The sequence below is a fragment of the Mesoplodon bidens genome, assembly GCF_964165515.1.
Source record: "Mesoplodon bidens genome assembly, chromosome: 6".
NCBI lineage: Eukaryota > Metazoa > Chordata > Mammalia > Artiodactyla > Ziphiidae > Mesoplodon > Mesoplodon bidens.
In genome coordinates, this window is record NC_138162.1 from 106,388,043 (window position 1) to 106,403,706 (window position 15,664).

Consider the following 15,664-nt stretch of genomic DNA (forward strand, 5'->3'; position numbering starts at 1 on the left):
GAGCCCGCGAGCCACAACTACTGAGCTTGCATGCTGCGACTACTGAAGCCCACGAGTGAGCCTAGAGCACGTACTCTGCAACAAGAGAAGCTACCGCAGTGAGAAGCGTGCGTACCTCAACGAAGAGTAGCCCCCGCTAGCCACAACTAGAGAAAGCCCGCGCAGAAATGAAGACCGAATGCAGCTGTTATTAATTAAATTAAATAATTAAATATTAATTAAATTAATTAAATATATTTATTTATTTTTAAAAAAGCAAAATACACGTCAATCAATATGTGTAAAACTGTAGAGAAGTGAGCTGTAAGTAAATATAGAATTGTAGAAGTACTATCCTATTTATCCTGTCTCACTGAGGAAATTATACTGTGCAATGGATATAAATACAGCTCTACATCATCAATCCCAAATAATTATTTCCAGCTCTGACGACTCCTCCAACTTACTGTTCTGTCAACATCAATCTCTGAATGACTAGCAGACAACTCACACTTGGCGTGACAGTAACAGAAGCTGTTCCCTCCACTGTCCTCCTGGGTCCCTCCCTTCCTCTCCTTTCTCCCCATTTCACTAAAGGGCACTGGCATCTAATAAAAGATACCGGTCGTCATCATCTTTTACTTACCCCTCCCACATTCTGCACAAACAAGAATCGTGGACCTCTGTCCAAAACCCTCCCTCACCCCATCCGCTTTTCTTTCTTTCTTTTTTAATTGAGAAAGTTTGTGCTATAGCATTAGATCTACAGGGCTTATTTATTTATTTACTTATTTTAAAACAAATTTATTTATTTATGGCTGCATTGGGTCTTCGTTGCTGCGCATAGGCTTTCTCTGTTTGTGGTGAGTGGGGCCTTCTCCTGTTGCGGAGCACAGGCTCTAGGCGCGTGGGCTTCAGTAGCTGTGGCACCCAGGCTCAGTAGTTGTGGCTTGCGGACTCTAGAGCACAGGCTTAGTAGTTATGGCTCACAGGCTTAGTTGCTCCGTGGCATGTGGGATCTTCCCGGACCAGGGCTTGAACCCGTGTGCCCTGCATTGGCAGGTGGATTCTTAACCACTGCACCACCAGGGAAGCTCTCCGGGGCTTATTTATCTACTAGTTTCAAGTTTATACCCTTAAACAATCTTCCTCCTATTCCCCCACCCCGCAGCCCCTGGTAACCACCGTTCTACTCTCTGTTTTTACAAGCCCGGAATTTTCAGATGCCACATATAAGTGAGGTCCTACAGTGTTTGTCTTTCTTGTCTAACTTACTTCACTTTGAATAATGCCCTTAAGGTCCATCCGTGGTGTTGCAGATGGCAGGATTTCCTTCTTTCTCATGGCTGAATAATATTCCATTGTATGTATATACCACTTTTTTTTTTTTTTTGCTGTACGCGGGCCTCTCACTGTTGTGGCCTCTCCCGTTGCGGAGCACAGGCTCCGGACGCGCAGGCCCAGCGGCCATGGCTCACGGGCCCAGCCGCTCCACGGCATGTGGGATCTTCCCGGACCGGGGCACACACCCGTGTCCCCTGCATCGGCAGGTGGACTCTCAACCACTGCACCACCAGGGAAGCTCTATACCACATTTTTATTCATTCATCCATTGATGGACACTTAGGTTGTATCTTGGCTAGTGTGAATAATGCTGCAGCGAACACGGGGGTGCAGATGTCTCTTTGATAGCCTCACCCTATCCACTTTTCTTTATCTCCATTGCTACCATCTTGGTCCAAGTTATCATTTTTAGCCTCCTACTACATCTCTCTGCCTCCATTCTTGTACCTAGCAATTCATTTTCTTGTATAATTTAAACTTTATTTTATACCTAAATAATACATGTATATTGTTCTAAGCTTTGGAATTAAAAACTGGAGTTCTCTGCTTCACCACTTCCCCTAAGGCAGCCATTCACAGTTCATACGCACGATTGGGGCACCAGAAAGCTTACTGTATATGGGTTAGGGAGGAAGGCTTGTTGACTGTGGGATGATCCGAAAGAAACCACAGTGTCAGTGACTGTAGGTCTTTTCGTTTGTGCTTCTCAGAAAATTCAGCTCTCCTATCCTGGCATAAGGTATGAGGTGTGGATGCCACTTTTTCCCCATAGAGCTACTCAGTAGGGATGCTGCTTATTAAGTATCGTCCGCATTTTCATCATTTCCACATTTTCATCATTGGTATGAGATCCCATCTTGATCATGTACTAAATCACTGTATGGAGGGTCGGGGGGAACCTCTTTCTAGATTTTACATATTTTGCATGGATCTCTGTCAATTCATGCCCCAGGACCACACTGTTTCAATTATCAGTATGTTTTATGACCTAGTAGTTTCTCTTCATTCCTCTTCTTTTTCAGAGTTTTCCACCTTATTCCTTTTTGTTTATTTTTTTCACATGGACTTTTTTTTTTTTAATAAATGTATTTATTTTATATTGTATTTTTGGCTGTGTTGGGTCTTCGTTTCTGTGCAACAGCTTTCTCCAGTTGCGGTGAGCGGGGGACACTCTTCATCGCGGTGCGTGGGCCTCTCACTGTCACGGCCTCTCCTGTTGCGGAGCACAGACTCCAGACACGCAAGCTCAGCAGTTGTGGCTTAGCCGCTCCGCGGCATTTGGGATCTTCCCGGACCGGGGCTCGAACCCGTGTCCCCTGCATTGGCAGGCAGATTCTTAACCACTGCGCCAACAGGGAAGCCCCACATGGGCTCTTGAATCATGAAATTTAAAAATTAATTTAGGGGGGAGCGGCTGGGCCCATGAGCCATGGCCGCTGAGCCTGCGCGTCCGGAGCCTGTGCTCTGCAACAGGAGAGGCCACAACAGTGAGAGGCCTGCGTACCGCAAAAAAATAAATAAATAAATAAATAAATAAATTTAGGGGAGAACTTCCATGTTTATAAAATAGCATTTTCTTACCCAAAAGCACGGTATGACTTTCCATTTGTTCAAGGCTGCTTTTGTGCCCTCCTGTGGTGTATTAACATTTTCTGTGTAGAAGTCTTTTATTTATTTATTTATTTATTTATTTATTTATTTATTTATTTATTTATTTATTTATTTTGCGGTACGCAGGCCTCCCACCGCTGTGGCCTCTCCCATTGCGGAGCACAGGCTCCGGACGCGCAGGCTCAGGGGCCACGGCTCACGGGCCCAGCCGCTTCGCGGCATGTGGGATCTTCCCAGACCGGGGCACAAACCCGCGTCCCCTGCATCAGCAGGCGGACCCCCAACCACTGTGCCACCAGGGAAACCCAGAAGTCTTGAATATTCCTTTTTATGTTGATACCTAGATATCTTTTCTTTTTAATTTAATTATGGCTTAAGTACATATAAAATTAAATTTACCATCCTAGGCATTTATAAGGGTATAATTTAGTGGCATTAGGTATATTCACATTGCTGTGCCTCGGTATCTGATCATTTTGGGTTTATTCTTGTAGGGGTCATTTCTTCTGTTATCTTCAGCATGGTTATTAATTATATGAAATCTCTCTCTAATTTATTTCCAAATATGTTAATTTTGACCCCACTACTTAATTCTCTCATTATTTGTGGTAGGTTTTCAGTTGCACCCTTTGTGAATGGATTGATTATGAAGAATACAATCATTGCTTTCACATGATAGTTTTACCCCTTTTTTTGCATTTTTATACTTCTGATTTCTCTCTTTTATCTGTACTGAGTGGTAACCAGTACAACCACAGTCATGATGGTTGGCAGCCTCACCTCATTCCTGACCTTCATGGGAATGCCTTGAGTGTCCATTTGGCATGCACTTGTTTTGAAGCTGGCATGTATATGTATATGCGTGTGCAATTTTTGTGTTTAATAAATTATCAAAAATATATGATTGAGTCAAAGATATATACAAATATTTCTGTGAATTTTTGCAGCTGAATATTTGTTACATTCATCTCCTTTAAATGAATTGATGTGTTGCATCAATCTCTTGTGTTGCTTTTGTGTTTTTCAGTGGTCTGACAAGCCCTGTGTACCCCATTTGCTTCAGAGGGACACTTACTATGTGTATACCCAGCAAGAGCTTAAAGAGAAGCTGTATCAAGAAATCATATCGTATTTTGACAAAGGCAAGGTGAGTGTTGGGTAGTTTGTTTTTGTATGAAGGCAAAGGAAGAAATGACCGCAGTACTTATACACTGCAGTTTTGATCTTCACCAGCCAGAGTTAGCGCAGAGACCCCTACAAGACAGCCCAAACTTCAGACACCAGCTGCAAGATCAGGGGTCCCCAGGCCACCCACATTTCTGACCAATTGACTATAAATTTGGGGAGGGAGTGTCTATGGTTCCCCCCCTCAGGTTTGATACTATACTAGAACAACCAACAAAACTTGGTATAATGCTGTTCTTAATGATTACAGTTTTATCATAAAGGATACAAATCAGAACCAGCCAGATGAAGAAATACACAGGGCAAGGTCTAGGAGGGTCCCAGATGCATGGCTTCTGTGTCCTCTCCCTGTGGATTCAGACACATCACACTCCTGGCGAACTGATGTGTTCGCCAACCAGGAAGCTCATTGGAGCTCTGTGTGCAGCATTTTTAATTTTTTTTGTTTTTTTCTGCCGCACCACACGACATGCGGGATCTTAGTTCCCCTACCAGGGATCGAACCCACACCCCTTGCAGTGGAAGCGTGGAGTCTTAACCAGTGGACTGCCAGGGAAGTCCTGTGTGCAGGGTTTTTATTGGGGTGTCGTTATATTGGCTGGACTGATTGAATCATAAACCACATGAATAAACTCCATCTCCAGCCCCCATCTCCTCCCTGGAGGTCTGGCTGATACTGCATAGCTCAAGGCTCCAACCCTCTAATCAAATGGCTGGTGGTCCTAGCAGAGGCGAGCCCCCATTCTAAGACTATCCTGCCCACCATGAGTCACCTTGTTAGTATCAACTCCCATGTGGTCTGAGAGGTCCACCATGAATAACAATGACACTCCTGTCACTGGGGAAATTCCAGGAGTTTAGAAACTGCCTCCCAGGAGCTTAGGACAAAGACCAGACAAGTTCTCTATTATGCAACAGTGACTCATAACTTATGCTATACTATTCCCATGTGTATCTTTGAATTCTGATATTTTTAATGGGAGAGAAAATGAATAGATTAATTAAGGTAAGAAAGACAATAAATAGAGATCAGTTATCTTGAGGACACATAACCCAAGGGAGAATACAGTGGGCAGCCCAGAGCCTCACTCTCAAAAACCGTAATTGTACCTTTTAAATTTTGCTAAGGGCCAGGAGCTAGTATAATCCTTTTCAGCGCATTCTTTAGAGGTTGTTAGCTAACACCTGGGGCACATCCCATCCCCAGGTCGCTGCCTGCCTGACACCTTAGGCTGTACGTAACAAGCAACTTAAATGCCTATGAGGAAGAGAAAGTAAAATAAACATATAAACTCTGCCACCAAGTCATGGAATCTGTGATTAGCTGCAGAAAGCATGTCCAGCTGGAAGACTTTTAAATTTAAAATTGAAAAAAAGCATAGGAAGGGTAGGGGGAGAAAAAAAGAAGTGTGTGCTATTGAAACAAAACAGATTCCAGATTTGACTTTTTTCAAGGGCCTGCCACTTCCAGCCACCACTCCTGTTTTACCAGTGGAACCTGTTGATTAAATAAATAATCATCATGATAAAATAGCTACCATCGATTTAGTGCAAGTTACTGTTTTGGGTGATTTTCAAGCTGCTTTTCTAATTTAATTCTCTCTATAACCCTATAAGGTAGATATTATCTCTGTTTTACTGAGGAAGAACTTGAGGCCCAGAGAGCAAATATATTTACTCAGACTTTTTAGCCTCTGCATCCCTTTACCCTCTTAAAAATTATTGAGGACCCCCAAGAGCTTTTGTTCACACGGATTATGTCTATTGATGGCTATTAATTTCTAGTCTTAGAAATTAAAACAAAAATTTTAAATATTTACTTGCTTGTTCTTTTAACAATAACAAACTTATTACCTGTTCATATAAATCATATCTATTTATGAACAGTGACCATATTTTTCAAAAAGTGAGCAATATGAGTGGCATTGTTTGACATTTTTGCAAATCTCTTTATCATCTGGCTCCATAGAAACAGCAGGATTCGAATATCCACTTCTACATCCAATGTGTTGTGACATTACACATCCTATAGCCCCTGGGAAACTCCACTGTAGACTCATGAGAGAATGAGCATTGAAAAAAGGCAAATAATATTAGTATTATTAAGAAGATGGTTTTGACCTCATGGACCCCTCGAAAGGGTCCTGGGGACTCCCAGAGACCAGGGACCAGACTTGGAGAACCTCTGTGCTAGGCTGTCTTCCTGTCTCTTCCATTGAGTTAGCATTTGGTGAATGAGGGGTGAACTGGGCCCCATGGTGTTGTTGACTGGCCTCCTGCACCAGGCCCAGCTGAGGCCCGTGTGGCACATTTCAAAGAGTTTTCCACGATCCAGGCCCAGAAATTTCAGAAGGGACAAATTTGGCAAATGATATTAGAAGATTTAATTTTTTTTTTTTTTTTTTTGCGGTACACAGGCCTCTCACTGTTGTGGCCTCTCCCGTTGCGGAGCACAGGCTCCGGACGCACAGGCTCAGCGGCCATGGCTCACGGGCCCAGCCGCTCCATGGCATGTGGGATCTTCCCAGACCAGGGCACGAACCCATGTCCCGTGCATTGGCAGGCGGACTCTCAACCACTATGCCACCAGGGAAGCCCCTAGAAGATTTAATTTTAAAATGTTTTTACAGCTGTATGTGAACTGTACACACGTTCCTTCGGCAGCCAGAAACAGTGGGACTTAGCATGTGGCTAACAAGACTGAAGTAGGAAATTTCCAGATGTTGCGTTATTAACAGTATCCAGCTAAGAGACATTTTATGAAATACCAAAGTGAACAGAGTTTCATCAGTCTGGGATGCTGGCCTCAGATGCCAGATATGTGCCTTCGGCTGTAATTTACATGTTCATAAATGCTGTAAGGCATTTCATTTCCTGAAGCTCCCTTTGACTATGTAGATAGTTTAGTTAGAAATAGGAAATCAGTGCCCTAACTTGGAGAAATAGTTTCCCAAATTCCACACAACAGTACGATCAGACTTTCTTTCATACCTCCACTCTTTCCAAACAACCTGACTCAGAAGGAACACACACACACATCTCAAAACCAGAACAAGAGCCCACACCAACTTCCTTTCCCCTCCAGCAAGCCTTTCATGCTCTCAAAGACTAGGTCTTTGGAACTGGTTCCACTCCACTTTCAATGGTCTTTAGTTCATTGCCCTTTAAACTCAGCATTGCTTTGTTTGAGGACACATGGTGTTCTTCATGTTCTTACAAACAGAATTAACAGAAAATGCCCCCTGGCAAAGCGGCTAAGGTACAGTAGATTTTTGATGTCAGAAAACAGGGTTAGTTGATCCTAGCCGTGAAGAACGTTGGGAGTGTCCGCAGAAACTCAACCCACCTGACTCCCTAGTCATTGCCCAGTGACTCTCCAGTGTCTTTTGCAACTGGATCAATGACTGCTTTGTTCTCCACTGGTAACCCTCCTTTTCTTTTTCTGAAGATGTGGGAGAAGGCAATCAAGCTGAGCAAAGAGCTGGCTGAGAATTATGAGAGCAAAGTATTCGACTACGAGGGCCTGGGTGACCTCCTGGTGAGTCTGGGTCAGAAGACATCGAGCCTCTGGCAGGGGTGCTGTTTGTGAAAATGGTTTTGTACGTTTAAAAAAGATAATTGATGTTCTTTACAATGGAAAAGTACACCTTGCTTAGAATAAAAATGAAGAGAAATGAGGTCTGAAAGCTGTTACCGCTATTTGTCCAGATTATCTTTGATGGGGGCTCAGGATCCCCGTCTACAGCCCTGTCTCCTCTGTGGACCCTCCATATCCCAGGCCCAGCACCCCTTTTCCCTCTCAGTTACTCTGCCTTCCAGGGAGCCTTTCCACGTTTCAGATGTTTTCTGACATCTGTTCATCAGAATTACTTGTCCTGTGGGCCACATCCTCAGGGCTCTGCTGAATGAATGAACTGCTCATCGTTGAGCTCTGTTTTTTATCTTATTTTCCAATTTTAAATCTTTTTCTGGTTTAAAAAAATTTGTTTTTAGTTTGTTTTTTTGTTTGTTTTCTATTGTTTATTGTTTTTTATCTTGATTATCCAATTTTGCCTTCCTCCTGCTCCAAATGTCCCTGGACTGCTCTACTTTTTCTGTTGTTTTGGTTTTTGTCTTTTTGTTTTGTTTTGTTTTTTATTGTTTTTCATCTTGATTCTCCAGTTTTGCCTTCCTCCTGCTCGAAATGTCCCTGGACTTCTCTGCTCTTACAGTCATCCTGCCCTTGTGTATTACACCTGGCTGTTGGCACAGGTCACCTATTTCAAAACAGTAAAGCGAAACAAAAATAACCTTTTCCATGCCCAGTGGGGGGCCAACGCAATATTACATTGGGTCATTTTCAGTGGAGGAGTCACAAAAGGTCAGGTCACCCATTGTCATGTAATAATTGGAGGAGATAGTTGACAAGATCACTTTGAAAAGAATTTGCCCCTGTATGGTACCAGCTCCTGCCATCATGCAAAAAGTCACAGATGAATTTCACAAACTAAATTGAGCTGAGGCATGAGCAGTGTAACAAGTTACCTCTCTAAGAAAACATTGTGATAGAAACCTTCACTGAGGTAGGGTAGTAATCACCTTGGCGCTAACCATTGTGGGAGGGACAGCTGTCAAAGCCCCCCAGGTCTGGCTACCTACTTTGCTTCCTTTAAGGCTGATACTCTATGCCCTGGTTGGGAAACCTCTCCCCACAGGAGGCATTAAAGATAGGGGTGGTACCAATATATACAGTGGAATATTAGCCATAAAAAGGAATGAAATTGGGTCATTTGTAGAGACGTGGATGGATCTAGAGACTGTCATACAGAGTGAAGTAAGTCAGAAAGAGGAAAACAAATATCGTATATTAACACATATGTGGAACCTAGAAAAATGGTACAGATGAACCAGTTTGCAAGGCAGAAATAGAGACACAGATGTAGAGAACAAACATATGGACACTAAGGGGGAAAAGTGGCAGGGGGTGGTGGTGGTGGGATGACTTGGGAGATTGGGATTGATATGTATACACTAATATGTATAAAATGGATGACTAATAAGAACCTGCTGTATAAAAATAAATAAATAAAATAAAAATTCAATTACCAAAAAAAAAAAAAAATAGGGGTGGTACCGGATTTGAAAAATAGAACACCACCACCACCTTCTGGGCACCTGTAGCTGAACTGAGGCCTTGAATCGAAACCACCTGCATGAACTGGAAGGTTCTCTCTTTCTTTCCTCATATGTCTCTGTTCCAGTGCAGCCACCCACCTGAATCTCAGAAAGTGCTTCTTAAGCTTTTAGGGGTCCTGAACGTACTTCAAGAAACTGGTGAAAGCTAAACCGTCTCCTTCCCTCCACAGGTGAATGCACACACATCTGTCCTTCTGCACATAACTGCAAGGATTCCCAGACCCTCCCAGGCCCCTTCGTAGATGCAGGTCCAAAACCGCCGATCCAGGGAAAGGATCATTCTTTGGCCCAAAAGATATTTTACAAAGACCTTTCATTTCTCTCTGTTACGTGGGAAACAACAAAGCAAATAGTCTGAGCTTTTTTTTTTTTTTCCCAGCGGTGCCCTTGTAACCTCCCTGTGGAATGTCTTGTTTTGTTTTCCAGAAAAAAAGAGCCTCATTTTATGAGAACATCATTAAGGCAATGAGGCCTCAGCCTGAATACTTTGCTGTTGGCTACTACGGACAGGGCTTTCCTTCTTTCCTACGGGTAAGGAGCCTGAGGGTGGTCTCCCCAGCCATTAAGCCCTGCCGTCTGCAGGAGGGAAGGTCTTCATTTCTTTTCCAGATGGGTCTAGCGTGTTAGCAGCTGGAGACCCCTGTTCTCACGGTGGGAGGTTAGGGAGGGAAACCACTTCCTGAGCGGCTGGTCTCTTCACCCCCCTGCCTGAGCGGCTGGTCTCTTCACCACCACCACCACCACCACCACCCCCCGCCCCCGGCTGCCTCTGGTATTCTGGCAGCTCTTTTGTAAAATGACTTCTCCCAGGTGGAATGAAAAAGGGAAAAACAAAACCATTCCCTCCACTGGTCTGCTGCTGAGGGTCAGCCGGGGTGGGGTGGCGGGGAGTGTGGATTGATGTATCTAATTTGTTTATTTTATTTCCAGCTAGAGCTAGTTTGAAAACAAATATCCCCAGGACAAGACTGCAAAAGGTTCACAAAAATAAAAACAGTTTTGTTGGAATAATGAGAAGGACCATGTTTATCTTCTTTCTCAAAAATTTTTAGAATGTAATACTGATTATACAATCGAAAAAGCAACCCCCCCCAAAAAAAAGCCCTCTTATTTTCTCCCACAGAAAAGAAGCCTCTTTTAGTGCTGAGCTATGTTTAAATATATATTATCCATCTTCCTTCCCCTAATTAAAAAAGAAAGAAAAAAGTGGAAAGGAAAATACATTTCTTACAGTGCATAGTAAGGAAGTAGTTTATTCATTCATTCAATAACTGTTTGCTTAGGGCCTACTGTGTGCCAGGCAATAGAGATACAGTGCTGATCATAATCAGATGTGGTCCTTGCTCTCATGGACTTTACAGCCTAATGGGTGAGATGTTAATTAAATAATCACACAAACAAGTATGAAATCGAAACTGACCAAGACAGGAATTCTGTGCTAGATGAGTTGGTTAAGCAAGGAGTATTTATCCAAGTAAAATTAAAACCTGTGTTCACGTAAAAATTGTACGTGATTGTTTATAGCACTGTTACTTATAATCACTAAAGATTGGATACAGCTCACATCTCCCTCAGCTGGTGAAGGGATCAGCAGAATGTGGGACAGCCATGCAGTGGAAAACTACTCAGGAAAAAAAGGAATAAACTCCTGATACACGTAACCACAGGGATGAATCTCAGATGTATCGTGCTGAGTAAAAGCAGTTAGACCTTAAAGGCTACATACTCTGTGATTTTATTGATATGACATTCTGGCCAAGCCAACACTTACCATAGGGATGGAGAGCAGGTCAGTGGTTATTGGATCTGGCCATTGGAGCCGGTAGGGCGAAGGTTGGGCTACAAAGAGACATGGGGAGATTTTAAGTGGTGATGAAACTGTGCTATATCTTAATTGTGGTCATGGTTATGTTTGTCAAAACTTGAAGAATTTTACACTGAAAGGGGTAGACTTTTACTATGTGTCAATTATACCTGAATTTTTTAAGAATCGGGAAAGGGGCTTCCCTGGTGGTACAGTGGTTGAGAGTCCGCCTGCCGATGCAGGGGACACGGGTTTGTGCCCCGGTCCGGGAGGATCCCACATGCCACAGAGCGGCTGGGCCCGTGAGCCATGGCCACTGAGCCTGCGCGTCCGGAGCCTGTGCTCCGCAATGGGAGAGGCCACAACAGTGAGAGGCCCGCGTACCGAAAAAAAAAAAAATTGGGAAAGACTTCCCAGGGAACTTCTGCTTCAGCTGGGATTTGAAAGGTGAACTGGGAGTCAAGAAGGTTAAGGGGATAGGAAAAGGCGTTCCAGGCAGAGGAAACAGCAGGCAAGGGCATGGCAGGGGCTGGGAGTGGAAGACGAGTGCTGTGGGAAGAGAGGGAGCTGGGGTGAGCAGGGAAGATGAGGCCGGAAGAGTGGGAGGAGCGTGCGGGGCTTTGGGGTCACATAGCGTGTTTTGTTGGCATCCAGAGAGCAGTGGGAGCCATTGTAGATTTTTCTGTGTTGGCAAGGTCGTCTGGCTTCGGTGTGGAGAATGGATGGGACGTGCGTGTAGATAAGCCCCTAGAGACCATGGCAGGTGTTCAGGGAACAGATGACCGGCTGGCCTAGGGAGGTGGCTTTAGAGAGGAAGGGAAAGATTAGTGTGATGGAGACGAAGTAAGAGTATTTGATGATTGATGGGATGTGGCAATGAGCAAGAGGGAGGTGGTGAGAATGATCCCTAGCTCTCTGGTCTGCATAATTGGTGGGGCAGTGGAGCCATCCACTAAGATGGCGACACTGGGAAAGGACAGGATCATGGAGGAGAGGATGAATCCACTCACTGAATAAATATTTATTGAGCTCTTATCCATATCTTATCATGAATGATAGCAAATTTAAGACCAGAACCTACTGCAGACCCATATTTATGGACCTTGCTGTAATATAGGCCTGGGGGCAGAGTCTAAAACAAACCCAAATCCCTGAAATTGTAGAGCTTCTCTTCTGGCTTGGAGAGACAAATAAATAAATACTAAGATAAATAAGTAAAATATTGAGTGTGTCAGATGGCCTAGAACAGCGCCTCATACTGGGTGGACACTCAGCAAGTATCATAGAGAAAAATGCATCAGGGGAGGTGAATGGAGAGGCAGATGGTGGGGATGGAGTTGCAACTTTAAACAGTGAATAGGAAAGACTTCGGTAAGAAAATGACACCTGAGCAAAACCCTGAAAGACGTGAGGGAATAAGCCAGGCAGCTCTCAAGCGGGGGCCAGACAGTGAGAACAGCAGGTGCAAAAGCCATGAGGCTGGAGATGCATGAACAAAAGGGCAGGTAGAGAACGGGCTCAGAGAGCTATGGGTACCAGATTGTAGAGGGCCTTTGGGATCTTTATAGGTTGTTTGGTTTTAGACATACTCAATGTGAGGTAGATTTGGAACATCCAAAAAATGTGAGTCAACCATTTGCTCTATGGGTCTGGAACGCAAAGGAAAGTTCTAGGCCGGAGATAAACGTTGGGTTATTTACGTGTCGTTAACAATGGTTGTAGATAAGGTGGCCAAGGGAGACTGGAGTAATAGAAGTAAAGGGTCTGCAGTAGGTTCTGGTCTTAAATTTGCTCTCGTTCATGATAAGATATTGACAGCTACCACACTTGTTACATATGATTATTGTGTCACATGGAACCATGGTTATGAACTGGAAGACAGCAGTGGTTCAGTGAAAACAAGAAGTCTAGACTTTCAAGTTGAAACATTGGGGTCTAAATCATCTGCTGAGTGACTGTGATTTGGGCCAAATCACATGACCACCAAGTCTTGGTTTTCTCACCTTGAAGTTAGGGAAATAAGGCCCACACTGCAGGGCTAGTTTGAGAATGAAATGAATAGCAGATGGGTGTGCTTTATAAACTGTACAGGCGTTTGTAGATGTTACGTGTTGTCAGCGTGTACTGAAAAGTAGAGAATCCATGTGAATTATGTAACCTAAATGCCCTTGCATGTTACGGACTATTTCCCCAAACTCAGAAAGTATAAAATTATATCCTCTCCCCTGACCCCAAGCAGGCCTCCGTCTCTTCTGTTTTTGTCAGCGGCATCACTGTTCTTCCTGCTCCAAGGCCGTTGCCTCAGAATCCTCACCGACTCTCCCATCCCTTTGCTCCTTACCAAACACCAAAGACTCAACCAGTCCCTGTAGCTCCTCCTTCCCCCACAGGGTTTTGCCAAGGATCCCTACAGTTGGATAGATTAGGTTGACTACACTTCCTCCTTCATCACATTGCTCCCTCCTTCTAGAACCTCCAGTGAATTTCCAGGCCTTTGGACCATTGACCTGCCTTTCCAGGCCTTTCAGATTCCGGCTCGTCCAAGCAGGTTTCTTCTACCTGCACTCCTCACTTTCTGCCTTGGGCCTTATCCTTCTTTTCACTTCCGTGCCTGGCTGTCTCCCTCTCCCCCTCCTCCTCCCCCTCCCCCTCCCAACCCTATCCATCCATCTACATCCAATCAAGTCTCGTGTCCTCCTGGAAACCCTTTCCTTCAGGTTGAGCTGCTTTGTACTGGCCTTCTGCTTGTCTGGTTCCTTCCACAGTTATGGTCCACATCATACACTTAGTGTTTTCTTATACTCCGGTCCCTTAACCCACCACAGTTTTGCCTGAATGATGAAATTGCATAATGCATGCGTCAGGCACATAAATCTTTCCTGGCTTGGAAACATTTTATCATCAATTGCAAAAGATCTGGCAATGTTCACTGCCCTCCGTGTTGAGCGTAGAAGGTATATTGCCTTCAAGGTACTTAAATTATCTAAATTATCTTACTTGTTTGTTTACTTGTTTTCTATTTCTCTCCACCAGAGCAGAGTTACTCTTCTGTCCCTAGCGTCTGGCATATCTCATTTGCTCGATACATATTGGTTGTGTGAATGGACAAGTGATTTTTGAAAACATGATACAGGACAATATGGGCCCAGGTTTTAGTTAAAAATGGATCATGTGTGGGCTTTAGATACTAAGTACTCATCTGAGTGACCATCAGAGGAGCAGGAACCTTCAAAACATGGTGACATTTGAACTCGCAACAGCTGTGAGGTGAATTTCTTCCATGCCTGGGGCCTAGAAAATTTCTTTTCAAAACATCCAATTTCATTAAAGAGAAGAAGCTGCAGTTTGGAATGGAGAGAATTGTATTGAGGGCAGTTATTTTCTATGAGACTTCAATGTGGCCATCCACGGTGATCTCCAGGATTGGCTTGGGACGGCTGTAGGTTAATCCTGTTCTCTCTTCCTGTCTCACCTGTTGTGTTGTTTCGCTTTGTACTTTAGAGTTCTCTAGGCAGTGCCGCTCAAAGCGCTGGTTCCCTAACTGTTACTGGATCATGATGAGAAAGGAGCTTGTACCTCAAAGTAAATGAATGTACTTCCTTCATTGAGAATTTCTTGCCATGAAAAGTATCAGCTAAACTAAACAGCATGCCCGATAACATCCTGGATTTCCACTAGGGTGCAAATTCCTTATCTCCTTGTGGATCAGTGTAGGCTGTTTGCACACCAGTTGTCATCCTTGGGCCATACTCTGAGAAACACTGCCTGAAGCATTTTCATGCCTGTGACTTAACTCCCCAGATAAACTGTGAGCTCTTTCGGATGTGATGGTTACTGTGGCGCACATAGCAGGTGCTCATTGAGGGCATGGTGGGGGTATTGCACTTGGTCTGGGGAGGACAGTGGCTTCCTCGGGACCAGGCTCCCCAGTTGCCCCTTCACTCTTCATATTTAATTCTTTCCCTTGCTCTCCTGGCCTGCAGAACAAGATCTTCATCTACCGGGGAAAGGAGTACGAGAGGCGAGAGGACTTCAGCCTGCGGCTGCTGACCCAGTTTCCCAACGCTGAGAAGATGACCAGCACCACGCCCCCAGGAGAGGACATCAAGTCCTCCCCCAAGCAGCGTATCCTCATCCTGGGGTCATGGCTGAGGGGCTCTTGAACCTGCAGCAGCCCCAGCCCAGCCAGAGAAGCTGAGGGTTCCATCCCACCCCTGCGTGCCGATAGGTCCTGGCCTCAGACTCATTTAACCATCCTGACTCAGTGTCCCATTCTGTGTAAAAGCTTTGGGAACCTAATGTCCTTAGCTCAGGGCTATGACGTAACTAAAGGAGAGAGATGAGAAGCAAATGTTGAATAGGAAGGGATGTGTGTTATAGCCACAAGTGGAGCCTGAGGCGAATAGACTTCCTGTTCCGAATTCTGGATCCTGGATAAAGATGTGTAGCTCTTTTTTGGTAACATATAATGTCATCAAAAAACCAATCGCATGCTTTTTAAAAAATAAAGATGTTACGAAAGTAAACAGTATTCTAAAAAGAGGTTGGTAAGACAGAGCTGGTGTG

General features: G+C 44.3%; 1 protein-coding gene across 1 annotated transcript in view; it reads left to right on the forward strand.

Annotated features, from left to right (window-relative positions):
• The window catches only part of DOCK5 (dedicator of cytokinesis 5), a 212,825-nt gene that overhangs the window by 172,542 nt on the left and 24,619 nt on the right, over nt 1–15,664 (forward strand). Inside the window, exons 38-41 of the mRNA XM_081236247.1 lie at nt 3,962–4,081; nt 7,568–7,657; nt 9,721–9,825; nt 15,082–15,223. Coding sequence (XP_081092373.1) covers nt 3,962–4,081; nt 7,568–7,657; nt 9,721–9,825; nt 15,082–15,223 — 457 coding nt within the window. The remainder of the gene's footprint in view (nt 1–3,961; nt 4,082–7,567; nt 7,658–9,720; nt 9,826–15,081; nt 15,224–15,664) is intronic.